The sequence below is a fragment of the Myotis myotis genome, unplaced genomic scaffold, assembly GCF_014108235.1.
Source record: "Myotis myotis isolate mMyoMyo1 unplaced genomic scaffold, mMyoMyo1.p scaffold_m19_p_3, whole genome shotgun sequence".
NCBI classification, from domain to species: Eukaryota; Metazoa; Chordata; class Mammalia; order Chiroptera; family Vespertilionidae; genus Myotis; species Myotis myotis.
Window position 1 is genome coordinate 211,782,386 of NW_023416335.1, and position 16,564 is coordinate 211,798,949.

At 59.9% G+C, this 16,564-nt stretch overlaps 1 protein-coding gene across 2 annotated transcripts in view; it reads left to right on the forward strand.

Moving 5' to 3' along the window:
- Positions 1-16,564, forward strand: part of ARHGAP8 (Rho GTPase activating protein 8) — a 39,085-nt gene that overhangs the window by 18,957 nt on the left and 3,564 nt on the right. The window contains exons 7-12 of one of the 2 annotated variants that reach the window (XM_036297975.1): positions 2,516-2,614; positions 3,418-3,528; positions 10,109-10,182; positions 13,667-13,744; positions 14,393-14,521; positions 15,952-16,055. In XM_036297975.1, the coding sequence (XP_036153868.1) occupies positions 2,516-2,614; positions 3,418-3,528; positions 10,109-10,182; positions 13,667-13,744; positions 14,393-14,521; positions 15,952-16,055 (595 nt within the window). The remainder of the gene's footprint in view (positions 1-2,515; positions 2,615-3,417; positions 3,529-10,108; positions 10,183-13,666; positions 13,745-14,392; positions 14,522-15,951; positions 16,056-16,564) is intronic. The other variant, XM_036297976.1, reaches the window with a different exon arrangement.

Consider the following 16,564-nt stretch of genomic DNA (forward strand, 5'->3'; position numbering starts at 1 on the left):
ACACTCACACATACACACACTCACACATACACACACTCACACACACTCACACAGACACACACGCATGCACGCACACATGCACGCACACACTCACACACGCACATACACCCACACACACACACTCACACACACACACAGACACACACACACACACACACACACACACACACACACACACACATAGACGCGCACACGCAGGCAGGAGGACACGAGGAAGCCGGGGAGGCGGATGCACTCGCCACCTTGACTGTGGAGACGGTGTCACGGGCACGCACCGTGCACACTCACCCGACTGCAGGTGAGCGAGGGCCATTCTGTGTCAGTCAAGCTTCAGGGAAGCTGTACAACCTGCAGCCCAGCCCTGGCTGGTGTGGGTCAGTGGTTGAGCGTCGACCCATGAGCCAGGAGATCACGGTCCAGTTCCTGGTAAGGGCACAGGTTATGGTTCGATCCCCAGTCGGGGCACATCTGGGAGGCAATCGATTGATATTTCTCAATCAGTGCTTTTCTCTCTCCCCCGTCCTTTCTAAAATCCACAAAAAACAAAACAGATACTGGGTGAGGATTTGTTTTTTATGTTAAAAAAGAAACGAGTGGTCACTTGCCAGGAGCGGGTGCTGGGCTCACGGTGCCCCTCCTGTCCCCTCCCCACGTTGCAGCTCAGGGCGCCGAGGCTCACGGATCACGTGGACACGGGGAAGGACATTGTAGTGACCGTGTGTGGGGCGGGGTGGGCGCTGGATTCATCAGTCACTTCCTGCAGTCCCCAAGTGTCTGGTCACGGTTGTACACCTGACCTAAGGATAGTGGTCAACTGTAACGAAAAATAAAATTTATTTAAAAAAAGAGATGAGAAACATAGCACTGGACACGGGGTGGCAGTGGGCTGGGTGCCGTGGTCGCCTCCGGAGGGAGAAGCCACTCCCAGGGGTGAGGCCTGCAGGGGCGAGGACGCCCAGGGCTTGTCTGGCCTATGGCCGTGCTGGCTCCACTGTGTCCCCAGGGCCACTGCGTCCTGGGGAGACTCCAGAGAGGACGCTGATGGGCCCCGCCCTCAGGGGAGAGGAGGTGCCCGGGTGGGAAGCCACCACTGACCGGGCAGCCTCTGTGGAAACTGTTCCTGCTCAGTCACATGAGGCATTTCCTTTTTATTTTTTTTTAACTATACATTTGCACCGAAGCAAAATTGTTTCATTAAAAAATTATATATTCCCGTTATCCATACTCCTTCTTTTAGATGAGATTTATTTGAAAGTGGGTTTGAGTTTTATATCTTTCACAAACTCTTAAACTCTATTTAGCCCCAAATTATTTTCTTGTTATTGCCTTCACTTTGCTCAAATCATTATTTTTGTTACTATCTGACTTTATCCCATTTCCATTTTTGAGGCTGAGAGCCATTTGATGATATTCCAACCAGATGAATCGGATTGGTTCCACATTTTTATAGTTGTTAAAACCTCCTTTATGCTGACAATTTCGGTCGAAAATGTCTGTCTGTTTTTATAAAAAAAAAAAAAAAAAAGGACAGTAAAAAAAAAAAAAATAGCTCCGGCTGCCCTCCCCACACCCTCGCTCCCACACCACCCCGCCCCCACGCAGGTTCCTGCCGGTTCAACCTGGAGGCAGTTCTTGTTCGTATGCAGAGGGTCTCCAGAGCGTCTGGTGCATCCGGGAGCCATAAAAGAGAAACGCCCGCAGCCGGGGCCGCGGCCTCTGTGCCTGGTTTAGGTGGTGTCGGCGGTCACACTCGAGAACACGCGTGCTGACCGCCCAGCCCGCACCCCTCCCAGCACCCCCATGCCCTCCCTGCGCCCTCCCCACGCCGCAGCTCTGTGCCTAGTTTGGTGCCGGGGTCCAACCCCAGCAGGTCCAGGGGTCCCCAAAGGTGTGGACGGAGTCGGCGAAGAAGGAATGACACAGAGACAGCGTTCAGTTGATCAGCAGCCTAGCCAGGATCTCTAGCCAGGATCTCCAGCCAAGTTCTGGTCTGGATCTCCAGCGAAGTTCTGCTGTTTATTGTCTTGTTACATCCGTATTTATACAAGTTGATTTTAATCCTGTCAATCTCTATTACAAAGGTTAGGGCGTTTCTTATCTCCATTCCAGGGAGTAAAGATTATGTAGCTTAAGCATGATGGTAGTTAAAGTGATTAACTACCCGCCTGGCACTTAGTTAAGGAGTTTCATCCCCTCCCTAACTTCAGGGAAAAATCCCTACCTGGGGAAACAACCTTTCTCGGAGAGGTGACCTTGGTTAAAACACACAGCGCTAAGGGGAGCAAACATATTAAGAACAGTATGCTATATACACCAGGTCCCTTGAAACATATGCTGTGCAGATGTTTCTATCCTGCAGCGACTGTGTCAAGCAGCAAGGATGGACCGGCTTCCGGCAGTTTGGGCGGTGTCGGCAGTCACACTCAGTGGAACATGTTGACTGCCCAGCCCGAGCCCTCCCCGCGCCCGCAGCTCTGCGGCAGCCTAAAGTTCCCATCTCCTTCTGCACTTTTAGTCACAAGTTTGGGAAAAAAGTCACCTACTTCAACTACCTGAGCGAGCTCCGTGAGCACCTCAGATGCGACCAGCTGGCCATCCCCCCGGAAGTCGTGCGGTGAGTCGCACCCCATCCCGCGCGACCTTGGTCCCGTCCCCTCTTCCTGCCCAGCAAGTGCCGGCCAGCCTGGCGTGGGGAGAGGTGGCGCGGGCCACGGGACCCACGCTTTCTGGCCTCCATTGCAGGATGGGTCTCACGCTCTGGCGGGGCTGCTGGGGTGCAGCGTCCTTGCTCTGGCCTGGAGTCAGGGGAGTCAGGGTGTGGGGACGCTATGGGGACCGGAGTCAGGGCAGTCAGGGTGTGGGGACGCTGTGGGGACCGGAGCCAGGGGAGTCAGGGTGTGGAGATGCTGGGCTCCCTCTGGGCAGCAAGTCAGTGCCAGATGCTGGGGGGGAGCAGTGCAGGGAGCGCCTGCCCTCAGGACACTCCCAGGTGGTCGGGGCCACGCCAGCCCTAACAGGGCTGCAGGGGGCACTGAACCCAGCTGGGAGGGACCCGGGGAGGGGGGAGGGCTGCAGGGAGCACTGAACCCAGCTGGGAGGGACCCGGGGAGGGGGAACTGCAGAGGATCCCAGGAGGAGGTGACTCCTGAGGAGTGTCACAGGGACAGTGGCCGGGAGGGCGTTTCCAGGGAGGGAGCTGTCCCTGTGCAGACACACGTGGGTGACACAGTGGCCAGGGGTTGGCAGGAGAGCCTGAGCAGTTGATGGGGTTGGACTTCCCTTCCTGCCGTCTCTGTGGACCCCTGTAGCAATGGGTGTGTGCGTGCGCGTGTGTGCGTGTGCATGTGTGTGCATGTGTGTGTGCGTGCGTGGCCGCGACTGCCCGAAGGGTGAGAGCGGCCTCTGCTGGGCCCGCAGGTACGACGAGAAGCTGCGGAACCTGCACAGGGGCCGGCCGCCCGCTCCCGCCAAGACGCCACCGCCGCGACCCCCGCTGCCCACCCAGCAGTTTGGCGTCAGCCTGCAGTAGTGAGTGAGCCGCGCGCCTGTCCTCACTCCCTGTGTGTGGGGGGGACCCTGGGACGCCCCTGTGTGTGGAGCCCTGGGACGCCCCTGTGTGTGTGGGGGACCCTGGGACGCCTCTGTGTGTGGGCAGGTCGTCCCCAGACTTTTGCCTCTGGTCGCCAAGCTTAGTCCTGCAGGAAGAGTGACGTGTGACTGAGCCGCCGTGTGTGTGTGTGTGTGTGTGTGTGTGTGTACGCGCACGCAGGGGACCCAGCAGCAGGCAGAGGACCAGGGCCCCAGGGTCCTCCCAGCTTTCATCACCGCTGCGCACCAGGCAGCTCTGGCCCCTGCCCCAGGCCACAGCCGGGACACTTCCCGCCACCTTGCAAAGGACTCTGGGCCACCCGTTCGGGCCCACTTCATCTCTAAGACTCAGCAGTGGCACCTCCTCCAGGAAGCCTTCCCTGATGCACGCAGGGCCCTCCGTGATGGCAGCCTGATCCCCAGGCTGTGTGGGGAGTCTCTCTGGCTGTTTTCCGGGTTTGGCAGTGAGCTCTTTGTCCATCCTCCTGCCCTCTGTTTTGGGCCATAGGCCTGGCACTGAGGCACCTGATGAGGGACGGCAAAGGGGAGGCCTTACCCTCCCACGTGGGGTGGCTGGGCCTGATCTATAGGAGGCACAGGAAGCAGAGGCGGGGGGCGGCGGGGGCGGGGGGTCCTGGAGCAGTTTGCTCAGCTCCACCTCAGTGAGCCACTTCCTGTTGGAAACTCCTGTGCAGTGGGTTCTCCATAAAACCTGTTAAATCCCTCACCGCCTTGAAACGCTTTGAGAGGTGGAGACATGAGAAGGCTCTGGGCAGCACCTGGGCGGGGCTGGAGGGTGCCCACCTGCCACCTCGCACCTGTCACTTGTCCTTCCCGAGGCCTCTGGGTGTGGGGACCCCTCGTTGTCCTCTCACGCATGCGCTCTGGGGCGAGGGGGCTGCAGACATGGCCCCGGGGACCCCTCCTCTCTTCTTGGCCTGGAGTGAGGAGGACAGAGAGGAGGGTGTGGCGGGCAGAACAGTGACACCCCCTCTATGAGGGAACCTGTGAGTCTGTCGCCTTCCATGGCAGAAGGGCCTGTGTGAGTGTGACTGGTTGAGGGTCTCGGGTGGGGGATTGTCCTGGATGGTCGGGGGCCCAGTGTCACCACAAGGGTCCTTATAAGAGGGAGGAGGAGGAGGGAGAGGAGAGGTGAGGACGAAGCAGGAAGCAGGGCTGGGACGTTGCAGGACCACAAGCCGAGGGAAGCAGGCGCCCCCAGAGGTGGAAAAGGCCGGAACAGGTTCTCCCCCGGGACCCCCAGGGCCCGTGGGAGGCAGGCAGTGTGGGGCGTGCGGGGAGGGGCTGGGGGAACCTCACCCCCAGCCAGGCAGGTGGCCCGGGGGCCGGATGACCGCTGGCAGGGAGGGCCGGGAGGTGCAGCAGGGAGGGGTGGTGCCCGGTGTGCAGGGAGGAGGTAGGATGGGCGCCTCGGTGTGTCACCGCCGTTAGAGATGGACCGTTGTTTTCCAGAACTTTCTGTGATGCTAAACATGGCCCGCACTGTCCACGTGTGGCTGTCGAGCCCTCAAGACGCGGCTGCTGCACGTGAGGCCCCGAATGTCTAACTTTATGGAAAAGCGTCGCTGCTGGCCCTGGAGGCTCAGCCCGCCCCCGGCCAGGCACACGGGGCCCCTCGGCCGCATTTGTAAGCGCTTCGCGAATCGGTGTCTTTCAAACAGGACCCTCCCCGAATATCGCTGGAACGAAAGCTCACCAAACGGCACTTCCTGTCCTTTTTTCTTCTTCTTTCTAATTTTATTTTTTTAATATTTTTAAGTTAATCTGAGAGAGAGAGGAAGGGAGAGGGAGAGGGACAGAAGCAGCGATGAGAGAGAAGCATCAGCCAGCTGCCTCCTGCCTCCCCCACAGGGATGGAGCTTGCAACCCAGGCATGTGCCACGACTGGGAATCAAACCGGCAGCCTTTGGGCGCATGAGTTGATGCCCAACCACTGAGCCACACCGGCCAGGGGACCCTTTTCTTTTTTTTAAATATTGTAAAAACGTGCTGGTGTGGCCCACTCTTGTGAGTGGGTGTGACCTCACACTCCTACAGGCCCCAGGAAGGCAGGGTGGGGAACGCACCTGCAGTGACCGTGGGCCCCGCTGGGGGCGCTGGTGAGAACTCGGCTCAGAGGAGGGTCCCAGGGATGCCCAGCCAGCAGGCCGGGGAGTTTCAAGCCACCTGTGACCCTCCGGCCTGTTTCCGGCTGTCCCGAGGTCCTGCTGTGCTGCTGTGTCCTGATCCGGGGTCCTTGGCGGCTGTGGCCGAGGCCACTGGCCTTTCCGTCATCAGCCTCCCCCTGATGACCAGCTGCGCCTCTTGGATTCGCTCCTTTGTTGCTCAGAGCCACTTCTGTCTCGTGTTGTCTAATAAAACTTTAAAAATGTAAAACCAAAAGCACGCCCACCTCATGACCCGAGCCCTAGCCCGATTGGCTCGGTGGATAGAGCGTCGGCCGGCGGACTGAAGGGCCCCGGGTTCGATTCCGGTCAAGGGCACGTGCCCGGGTTGTGGACTCGACCCCTAGTGTGGGGCGTGCAGGAGGCAGCCGATCAGTGATTCTCTCTCATCATTGATGTTTCTATCTCCCCCTCTCCCTTCCTCTCTGAAATCAATACAAATACATACTTTTTAAAAAGCCGTCCACCCGCGTGTGGGGGACGCGCAGTAATTTGTGTGGCCCCTGTGCTCTGGGAAGCCCACCAGGGCCCTGTGGTCTTGGGTTTGAGCAGGTGCCTCTCAGAACGTGTGGACACGGCGTTTGAGCTCCCGATCGAAGGCAGGCAGTGGTGATGTCCCTTACAAAAGCCGGGTGCACGCCTACAAACGGGTGGGGAACCTTTTCTCTGCCAGGGGCCATGGGATATTTAGAACATCATTTGCAGGCCACACAAAACTATCACCGGAAACATTGGCCCGCGATGTTTGGTCAAACACTCAATTAACTCACCCCTAGTGCCTCGGCAGGGCCAGACCACATGATCTCGCCGGCCTTGCACGGCCCGCCGGCCGGACGTTTCCCCCCCCTGCAGCAGGGCCAGACCACATGATCTCGCTGGCCTTGCACGGCCCGCCAGCCGGACGTTCCCCCCCCTGCAGCAGGGCCAGTCCACATGATCTCGCCGGCCTTGCACGGCCCGCCGGCCGGACGTTCCCCGCCCTGCAGCAGGGCCAGACCACATGATCTCGCCGGCCTTGCACGGCCCGCCGGCCGGACGTTCCCCACCCCTGCAGCAGGGCCAGTTGTCACTGTGAAACCCGCTCCTCGTGCCCTGAGGGAGTGACAAGGAGCATCGCACAACCTTTGAAACCCTGCGCGGGCCACTCTGAGAGGGAATCCGTGCGATTGGCTCTTTAAATTAATATTTTATGCCGCTTCATTGCGGACACTGTAATAAAATGGCAATGAACATATTAAGTAAAGCACCGAATGCGTCATTGGCTTGGACTATGAATGAATAAACATCATTAAAATTCATAACAGAGTCCTATTCACAAATGTTAATTTGCTGAGTCGGGTTCCACAGCACAGAACAGAAAGCCATCACCTTGCCACACGCTAATTGAGTCCGTATGTTACGGGGCAGTCAGATTCAGGAGGTCCTTGCTGGCTCGCGGTGCCTGAAGAGGGAGCATGGGAACGCACATGTGTGTTTAGTGCAGCCCTGTCTGGGCCAGGGTGGGCCACTGGGGATGGGGGAGGGGAGGCCACATCCCAGTTCTGGCACTTTCCAGCTTTGGGAAGTCAAGCTAGCAACGCCAGTTTCTTTCTCTGTAACTGGAATTGAACCCCTGCTCCCCTCACCCTCCAGGGCCACGGGGGCTTAACAACAGGGTGTCAGACTATATGAGCCCGTTCCTGCTACCTAGCACTTCGCCTGCTCTTCTTCCTCCCTCAGAGTCCCCTCCTCCAGGAAGCCTTCCCTGATGACTCCACACAAACAAGAACCACTTGTTGAAAAGATTATTTTTTCTCCCATTGGCCAGCCCTGGCTGGGGTGGCTCAGTTGGTTGGAGCATCATCCTGCGCGCACTGAAGGGTCGTGGGTTCAATTCCCGGTCAGGGCACATACATAGGTTGTGGGTTCCATACAGGAGGCAACCAATCAATGTTTCTCTCTCACATTGATGTCTCTCTCTAATTTTTTTTAAGCATATCCTTGGGTGAGGATTAAAAAAAAACAAAAGAAAACGAGTTGGCCATAACGTGAGGGTTTATTTCTGGACTCTCAAGTCCGCCCTGTTGCTCTAGATGCCGGTGCCGCACTATCTTTATCACTGAGGCGTTTAGTAGGTTTAAATCGGAAGTGCGAGTGCTCCACTTCGTTCTTTTTCGGGACCGTTCCGGCTATTCTGGGGCCTCGAGTTTCCATGTTAATTTTAGAAGCTGCTCGTCAGTCTGCAGCGCAGGCCGCGGGGCTCCCAGTGGGGATGGTGCTGCCTCCGGGTCAGTTTGGGGTTTTGCCATCTTAGCAATATTGCGATTTGAGTCCGTGAACACAGGCGGTCTTTCCATTTATTGGGACCTTTTCAAACTTCCAGGTGGTTTTGTAGTTTCCGCTGTGCCTGTTCCGCCCTATTTTGTCAGTGGGGTGGTGACGGATCTGGGGGTGCTCTGTGCGTTGGCGAGCGGGACCGCGTGGCTCCTGGCCTCGGCTCCTCTCGCAGAGCGGAAGGCCGCGCTGAGCAGGGCACGCTTCTGCAAGGGGAGAGCTGAAGGGTGGCTGCGGGCGGGGGACACGCGTCTTTGGTCTCCGGCACCCGGTGGCTGTGCACAGAGCGTGAGATGCCACCTGGGAAGCTGCGGGGGGGGAAGTGAGGGGGGAATCAGGCCTCCTGAGGCTCTGGCTCAGGCCACGTGCCGGCCTCACTTGCCAGAAGCCCCACCCATTAGAGTTTGGGGGCCTGGTCTCGCCGATGAAGCAAACCTGTTTCTCTTTGCCCATTTGCCTCCCAAAGAGGGGGGCAGCTGAGCAGAGGTGAGTCACAGCATTCCAGGGCCTGGGCCACCTCCCAGCACCCCCACTGCACCCAGACCCCCACCTCAGAGCACAAGCCTGGGGCTGCTCCAGGGACAGGGGCCTGGGAGTCTGCTGTGACTGAAACCCTAGGCTGTGTGACCGCAGAGGGAACAGCTAGCCTCTCGAGTCTGCTTTGTCCTCCGTAAACATGAGGCGCTGTGATGAAGCCAGCGGGCTTAGTAGCGTGCCAGGCGCACAGTAGGTCCTCACGGCTGGGTGCTATCTGTGATGTTCATGGGCGCTGCCCGGTTCTGGCGGCACCCAGGCCCTCCGGCTGGCTTGTGGCCGAGACCTTCGCCGATCATGATGCGAGCTGCACCATCCTTCCCGCTTCAGAGGGTGGGAGGGGGTGTGAGATGAAGGACCGGCTCAGAGGGTGGGAGCAGCCTGGGTGCCACCCTCCCTGTTATCACTGTAATGTCAGGTGACCCTCCCTCCCTCCCTGTTCTTCCTGTTTTTTAAAATATCACAAACTCGTCCTAGCTGGCTGCTCAGTGGTTAGAGTGTCTGCCCGCAGACCGAAGGGTCACGAGTTCGATTCCTTGCCAAGGGCACATTCCTCAGTTGCAGGCTAGGTTCTCAGCACATGTGGGAGGCAACCAATCGATGTCTCCCTCTCTCTCTGGCTTCAGATCCTGATTCTGCCAAATGAGCTGTGGGGGAGAGTGTCTGTCTGTGTGTGTGTGTGTCTATGTCAGTGTGTCTGTCTGTGCCTGTGTCCATGTCTGTGTGTGTCTGTGTCCGTGTCTGTGTTCGTGTCTGTGTGTCTATGTGTGTCCGTGTCTGGATCTGTGTTCGTGTCTGTGTGTCTATGTGCGTGTCCGTGTCCATGTCTGTGTCCGTGTCCGTGTCTGTGTGTGTCTGTGTCCATGTCCGTGTCCGTGTGTGTGTGTCTGTGTGTGTGTGTGTGTGTGTGTGTGTGTGTCTGTGTCCGTGTGTGTGTGTGTGTCCGTGTCCGTGTCTGTGTCTGGGAGGGCCTTTCATGTATGTTGTACATGGTGCTTTAAAGGTTCTTTATGTGAATCGGTATCAGATTAGCGCAGCCAGAGGCTGAGTGTGAACAGGCCTCTGAGGCCACATCCGGGTTTTCTTCGCGGATGTTTTTGATTGATCAGCACCCACCCGGGTCCCTGCTTCTGCCCTCAGGGCCACGTCTCCTCGCCTCTGGGCCTTCCCCCTGTGCTTCCCTCCTCTGGAATGCCCCTCCCTCTTTTGCCCTCTGAGGCTCCTACTCATCCCTCAAAACCCAACTCAGAAGTTGCCCCAGGTGAAGCCTTGGCCACCCCAGGCCTCCCCTGCGTCAGGTGCGTCTCCTGTGGCGCTCGACACCGCGCTTTCGGTTGTATTACTCCTGCCACTCGGCCACCAGACCACCGGCTTCCTGAGGCCGAGGCTGCGTCTCCCTCGGCGGGGCCCTCGGTCCTGCTTCCCCGCAGGTGGGCGATCCCCCATCGAGCCCAGGTGACGCTGTTGCTGTCTCTTCTCTCCCTCAGCCTCAGAGACAAAAACCAAGGCGAGCTCATCCCCCCGGTGCTGCGGTTCACAGTGACGTACCTGCGGGAGAAAGGTGAGTGGTGTGGGCTCCGCCGGGGCCGTGAGGGCTGGGGGTACCCTCCCCGGGGGGCCCGCTCCGGTCCTGAGCTCCCCGGGCCGGGAATTGGAGGAGTGGGAGCCCGCGCAGGGCGGGTGCCCCGGGTGGGACGGGCTCAGACACATGGGTCCCCCTGTGGGCTCTGGACCCGGACTGTCTGGGCCTGAATCCTGGCTCCACGGTGTCCTAGCCGTGTGGCCTTGGGCCTCTGTTTCCTCATCTGTGCAATGGGTCAGTAGCAGTGCCCGGTTCTCGGGCTTCTTGAGGGGCCTCCATAGCAGGGACTCCTCTGACCGGACAGGTGAGCCTGGTGTGCAGACCCCGCTGGGCGCTCGGGGACTTGGAGGGCTGAGCCTTGTGGCTCCTCCCAGACCCCGGAGGCCAGGCCGGAGCCGCGGGAAGGTGTGTGGAGGCTGCTTTGATCCTAACAGAGGAGGGACGGGAGGGGTGGTGGCCACCGGCAGGGGCTGGGACAGGTGCTGCGTGTGCGTGTGTGCGTGCATGCGTGTGTGTGCGCGTGTGTGCGCGTGTGTGTGCGCGCACGTGCCCCAGGAACTGTGCGTCAGTCACACACAGCGCCTCCGTGGCTGGAGGGCCGCCGTGCCATTGGAGCTGTCTCCACTCTGACTAGACGCCGTTTCTCCTACGATCCTTTCGGTTGTGTTTCAGGAGGGCACGAAAGATAGCGCATGAAGACCCAAGTCAGGAACTGTGACGGGAGTGTCTTTTTCTTTCATGCAGCTGCTCCTTTATTCATTAAAAACAAACAGAAACCCCCACACATGAACCCAGCCCACCGTTGGGCTCAGTAGCTACTTGCTGCGAGAACATGTGAATTGAGCGCGTCCTCCTTGGCGCCCCAGGCACTTGGTTACCACGGTGACCGCAACACAGGGTCCCGCCTTTTGGGCTCAGGGTGGCTGATCTCTGCCTTGCCTTCCCTCCGTAAAGCTGTCACCGCGACGACCCGGGTGTCACCAGCGGGGATGAGCTGGTCGGAGATCAGGGCCTGAGCTCTCACACTGGAGTCCCTGCTCCGGCTTCCCTGCTGTGTCACAAACCACCATGAATTATGTGGTGTGAGACAGCGTGAATGGGGTTTTTTTTTTAATATATTTTATTGATTTTTTACAGAGAGGAAGGGAGAGGAATAGAGAGTTAGAAACATCGATGAGAGAGAAACATCGATCAGCTGCCTCCTGCACACCCTACTACTGGGGATGTGCCCGCAACCAAGGTACATGCCCCTGACTGGAATCGAACCCAGGACCTTTCAGTCTGCAGGCCGACGCTCTATCCACTGAGCCAAACCAGTCAGGGCTGGGTTATTTTTTAAAATCTATTTTTATTGATTTCAAAGAGGACGGGAGAGGGAGAGAGATAGATAGAAGCATCAATGATGAGAGAGAATCATTGATCGACTGCCTCCTGCACGCCCCCTACTGGGGGTTGAGCCCACAACCTGGGCATGTGCCCTTGACCAGAATCCAACCCGGGACCCTTCAGTCCGCAGGCTGGCGCTCTATCCACTGAGCACACCAGCCAGGGTTTGAAGGTGTTATTTTATCTCAGTTTCTGAGCTCAGAAGTCCAGGCACACGGGGCCGCTCCCTGCTCAGGACTCACAAAGCTGAATCCAAGGTGTGGGCGTGCACCTTCCCTCTGGGCTCCGTGGCAGCCTCCACGTCCACACGCACTAGGATCGCAGCCAAATCCTGTTCTTTGCGGTTGAACTTCTGAGGAGCCTGCTTCCTGGCCGCCCGCCCGCCACGGGCCTCTTCCCGTCTCGCTTGCCTTGCTGTGTGGCCCCCCCACCAGCGGAGACCTGGCCACGCACGGCGTCCCTGTCCCCAGAATCCACACTCCTTTTGCCAGGAGGAACCTGGTCCCTTTTTAAACACCCGCCTGATTAGGTCAGACCCACCCAAGCTCGTCCCCCTATTTCAAGGTCAACTGCCTTGGACCTGAGTTCCATCGACAAAGTCCCTCCACGCAGCGCTGTGGCCAGTGTTGGACCGAGTGCTTGGGCCCAGGAATCTGGGGGCGTCCGAGAAGTCTGCCTCTTACAGTCACTCAGCCAAAAACAGAGAGGAAATAGCCCCCAGGCAGAGGGAATAGCAGTGGCTGAGGCCAGGAGGCCCATGGGGCCGGCTGGAGGCTGGAGAGAGGGTTAGAGCAGCAGGGGGGCGGGGGGAGAGGGCGAGGGCAGCGTGGCCAGACCGGCCGGGTCCGTGGTAACGACGCGTGGGAAGCTCTCCTGGCTGACGAGGACTGGGAAGGGCGCCCACAGGCGCTGGTCAGAGTTGGACGTCCATGTTGAATCTCTCCCTCAGCTTCAGAATGGAGGCAGCTTGGGGGGGGGGGGGGGTATGAGGGTCTCATCTGTGAGATCCTAAGTGGGAATCACCACCTACCTGGGCAGTCGAAGGGTCCTTCATATGTGGCTCATGTGTTGGGCAACTGGAGTCTTATATTTTACTAGAGGCCCAGTGCACTGGGGGGCAGGGCACCCCTCAGCCCAGCCTGCACCCTCTCGGGGAGCGGGCCTAAGCAGGCAGGCGGACATCCCCCGAGGGGTCCGTAGCGCTGCCTCATAGGCGGGAGAGGCTCCTGCCACTGCCACTGCCACTGCACTCACCAGCTGTGAGCCCAGCTGCTGGCTGAGCGGCGCTCCCCCTGTGGGAGTGTCCTGATCACCAGGGGGCAGCTCCTGCGTTGAGCGTCTGGCCCCTGGTGGTCAGTGTGTGTCATAGCGACCGGTCATTCCTCTGCTTGATCGATTTGCATATTAACCTTTTATATAGGATTTCATTTCATTTTATTTTTTAAATATTTTATTGATTTTTTACAGAGAAGAAGGGAGAGTGATAGAGAGCCAGAAACATCCATGAGAGAGATTGATCAGCTGCCTCCTGCATGCCCCCCACTGGGGACGTGCCCGCAACCAAGGTGCATGCCCTTGACCGAAATCGAACCTGGGACCCTTCAGTCCGAAGGCCGATGCTCTATCCACTGAGTCAAACCGGTTCGGCTAGGATTTCATTTTAATTAAATTTGAATTTAAATCACATGCAGCAAGTGGCTGCATGCTAGACACTCATGGGAAGAAAGGGGAGCAGAGCGCCGGTCCCGGGTGCCTGGCGTGTATGCTCCCCGCATCCCTTCTGCAGCCTCGGAGGCAGGGCCCGAGGCCTCACCCTGCAGCCACGGCAGCCGAGCGCGGAGGCCGGGCCTGACTTTAGTGCCGGGCCCTTTCCCGTCTCCCTCCTGGGGCACGCGGGTGGGGAGTCAGCGGGAATATGGAAACATTGGAGTTGAGAGGAACGAGTGAAGGCGGCCAGTAGATGGGAGGGGGGAACCAGCCTGGAGGGGGTCCCCCGGCAGCCGCAGGAGGCGGCGCTGGGCGGGCGGGGAGTCGGGGACCGGTGAGCGGGACGGGGATGCAGGAGGCTGTCCCGCAGGGCTCCGCACCGAGGGCCTGTTCCGGAGGTCGGCCAGCGTCCAGACCGTCCGCGAGGTCCAGCGGCTCTACAACCAAGGTGAGCGGCTCCCAGGACCCCTCGTCCTGGGCCTCAGCCCCGATCCCCCAGGCCACGTGCTGTCCCCCAGCCCCCAGGACAGCCCAGCCGGGGCGGCTGCCGGGGCGTCCTGTGGCCACCTCCCGGGCAGCCGGGCCCTCCAACGCCGTCCTCCTCAGGGTTTCTCCCTGGGGCGGGGGGGGGGGGGTGGTTTGCAGGGCAGAGACCGTGTCGCGGAGGCTCCGCAGCTGCCGCATGACACTGGGGAAGCAGTGAGCTCGCTCTGCTCGGTGCACCCCATCATTTCCATGGTCACGCAGTCGCTCCGTAAGCGATGGGGCCGGCGTTGGGCGCTTTGGGCCCGCCCTGCTCAGCCCTGTGCCGGGCACGGGGACCAGAGCCTGGGCCCCGACCTCACAGCGCCCCCATCCCAGGCGGACCAAGCCACACCGCAGAGACGGTAACGCCCCAGCCTCGGCCAGGCGCCCTGGAGAAGCAGAGGCGGGGGGTGACAGCACCCCCATTTCCGGAGGACAGAGTCGTCCCCCAGTCATGTCGCCCCGGCGTCAGGCTCTTGCCCTCGGAGGTTTAGAGCTGCTTTGCCTCAGAGCCCGGCTGGGAGCAGGAATCCCGGCCCAGAGGCAGAGCTCAGACTGCCGCCCTGTCCAGGGAAGCCCGTGAACTTCGACGACTACGGGGATGTGCACGTGGCCGCCGCCGTCCTGAAGACCTTCCTGCGGGAGCTGCCCCAGCCGCTGCTGACCGCCACGGCCTACGAGCAGGTCCTCGGGATCACCAGTACGTGCCGCCCGGGGGTGCCCGCCAAGGGCCGGGAGAGGAGCTACCCCACCTGGACCCCCAGCCTCAGCCGGGCACCGCGTCCATGGGGGCGGCTGGTCCGGCGCAGTGGGGCTGAGCGGCAGGGTGGCCACGGGCGAGCCCGGCGTGGTTCCAGGCTCACAGGAGGTGCGCCGTGCCCTGGCGTGTGACAGCCCGCGGGCGGGTCCCTGCTCTGGCCTGGGAGGGCTCTCTGAAGGGGCCGAGCTGGAGGTGGGCCTGCTCCGGGACCCCCTCTGGGGCCATCATTCCTAGAAAGACGGGGTGAGCTGGAGAGCCGAGTTCCAGGACAGGCGAGCCCCGGCTCGCTGATTCCACGGAAATACTCACTTCACAGGCTCTGTGCCCGTGTCCGTCGTCCAAAATGGCTTGTTTCCAGGAAAGGAAAGGACGATTACTGTGTGTGTGTGTGTGTGGGGGGGTGTCCTGCAGCAGCAGCTGTGCGTGTAAAGCACGTGTTGGTGGTAACCCTGCCCGAGGCGTGGCGGGAGGTCAGCACGCCGAGGACTGGGGCGTGCGAGTGTGTATGTGTGTGTGAGTGTAAGTGTGTAAGGGAGTGTTCGCGTGTGTAAAGGATTGTGTGTGTCTGTGTGTGAGTGCTTATATCTGAGTGCATATGAGTGTGTGCATGAATGTGAGCGTCTGTGTGCAAGTGCATGTGAGTATCTGTGCATGTGTGTATGTGTGGAAGGGAGTGTGTGTGTGTGGAAGGCAGTGTGTGTGTGTGGGAGAATGTGTGTGTGTGCATGTGCGTGCCTGTGTGAGTGCATGTGTGAGTGTGTGCGTGTGTGTGTATGCGGGTGTGTGCGTGTGCTTCCGCAGCGGGAGCCTGGGGAATGCTCGCTGATGGGTGAGTTTTGACCTGCAGCTTACAGAGCTGGGTGGGGGTGCAGTTAAGAGGTAACTGGGGTCTCAGAACCTGGGACAGCTCCACCCCGGTGGGTGTGGGACCTGAGCCACTGAGAGCCATGAGCAGGTGAGCTGGTCTCGAGCGAGTCAGACACCTTTTCTGTAAAGAGCCAGATGGTAAACATCTCAGGCTTTGGGGGCCAGACTCAACTCTGCAAAGCAGCCCTAGACAATATGTAAATGAACGGGTGTGGCTGTGCCAATAAAGCTTTATTGATAAAACTCTGCCATTTGGCCCCCAGGCCCTCGGGCTGCTGTTTTCCAGCGCCCGGCCTGACTTCCCATTTGTCAAGTGAGCAGCTTTCTGGGAGGCAGTAGCCAGGTGCTCAACCAGAGACGGAGCTGGGGGAGAGAGGGTTTGCTGAGAACAGCTGCTCGGCCGGGAGTAGGCGCTCCAGGCCATCAGAGGGCACTGTCCCCTGCGCCTGGGCCCTCCCCTCGCGGGGACTTAGGAGGGACCCCCGCCCCCTGTGCCATGGCAGGTGTGGAGAGCAGCCTGCGTGTGACCCGCTGCCGCCAGATCCTGCGGGGCCTGCCGGACCACAACTACGCGGTCCTCAGCTACCTCATGGGCTTCCTGCACGAGGTGAGCGCGGGGCAGGGCTGCCGGCGGGGCCTGGCCTCCACGTCAGCCGCAGACCAGGTCTGGGGTCACCCTCCCTCGGCCTTGGAATGCCACCCCCTGGCTCCAGAGGGCTTCATCCAAGGCCTGGCAGGCAGTGACTCCACTGAGCAGCCCTGCGCGCTGCCGGCCGGGGCCGCCCAGGCCCACCCCTGCCACTCCTGCACCGCTGCCCTCGCTGTTGCCCTTGGCCTTCTTTCTTGGGGCCTCTGCTCCCACGTCGTCTCCTGTCTGGAGGTGGGGGGGCATTACGGAGGGAGGGGCTGTGTCCCAGGCCATCTGCTGGGTGAAGCCAGGGGCCCTGCCCATGCCCGCTGTGCTAGAGGCCCCACCTCTGGGGTAGAAGAGGGGTCTGAGGGAGGCTGAGGGGTCCCAGAGGAGACTGTAGAAGGTCAGAGCCAGAGGGTCCCTCAGGCATCAAGGCCGATCCCTTCCCCTTACAGATGGGGAAACTGAGGCCCAGAGCAGGGAGG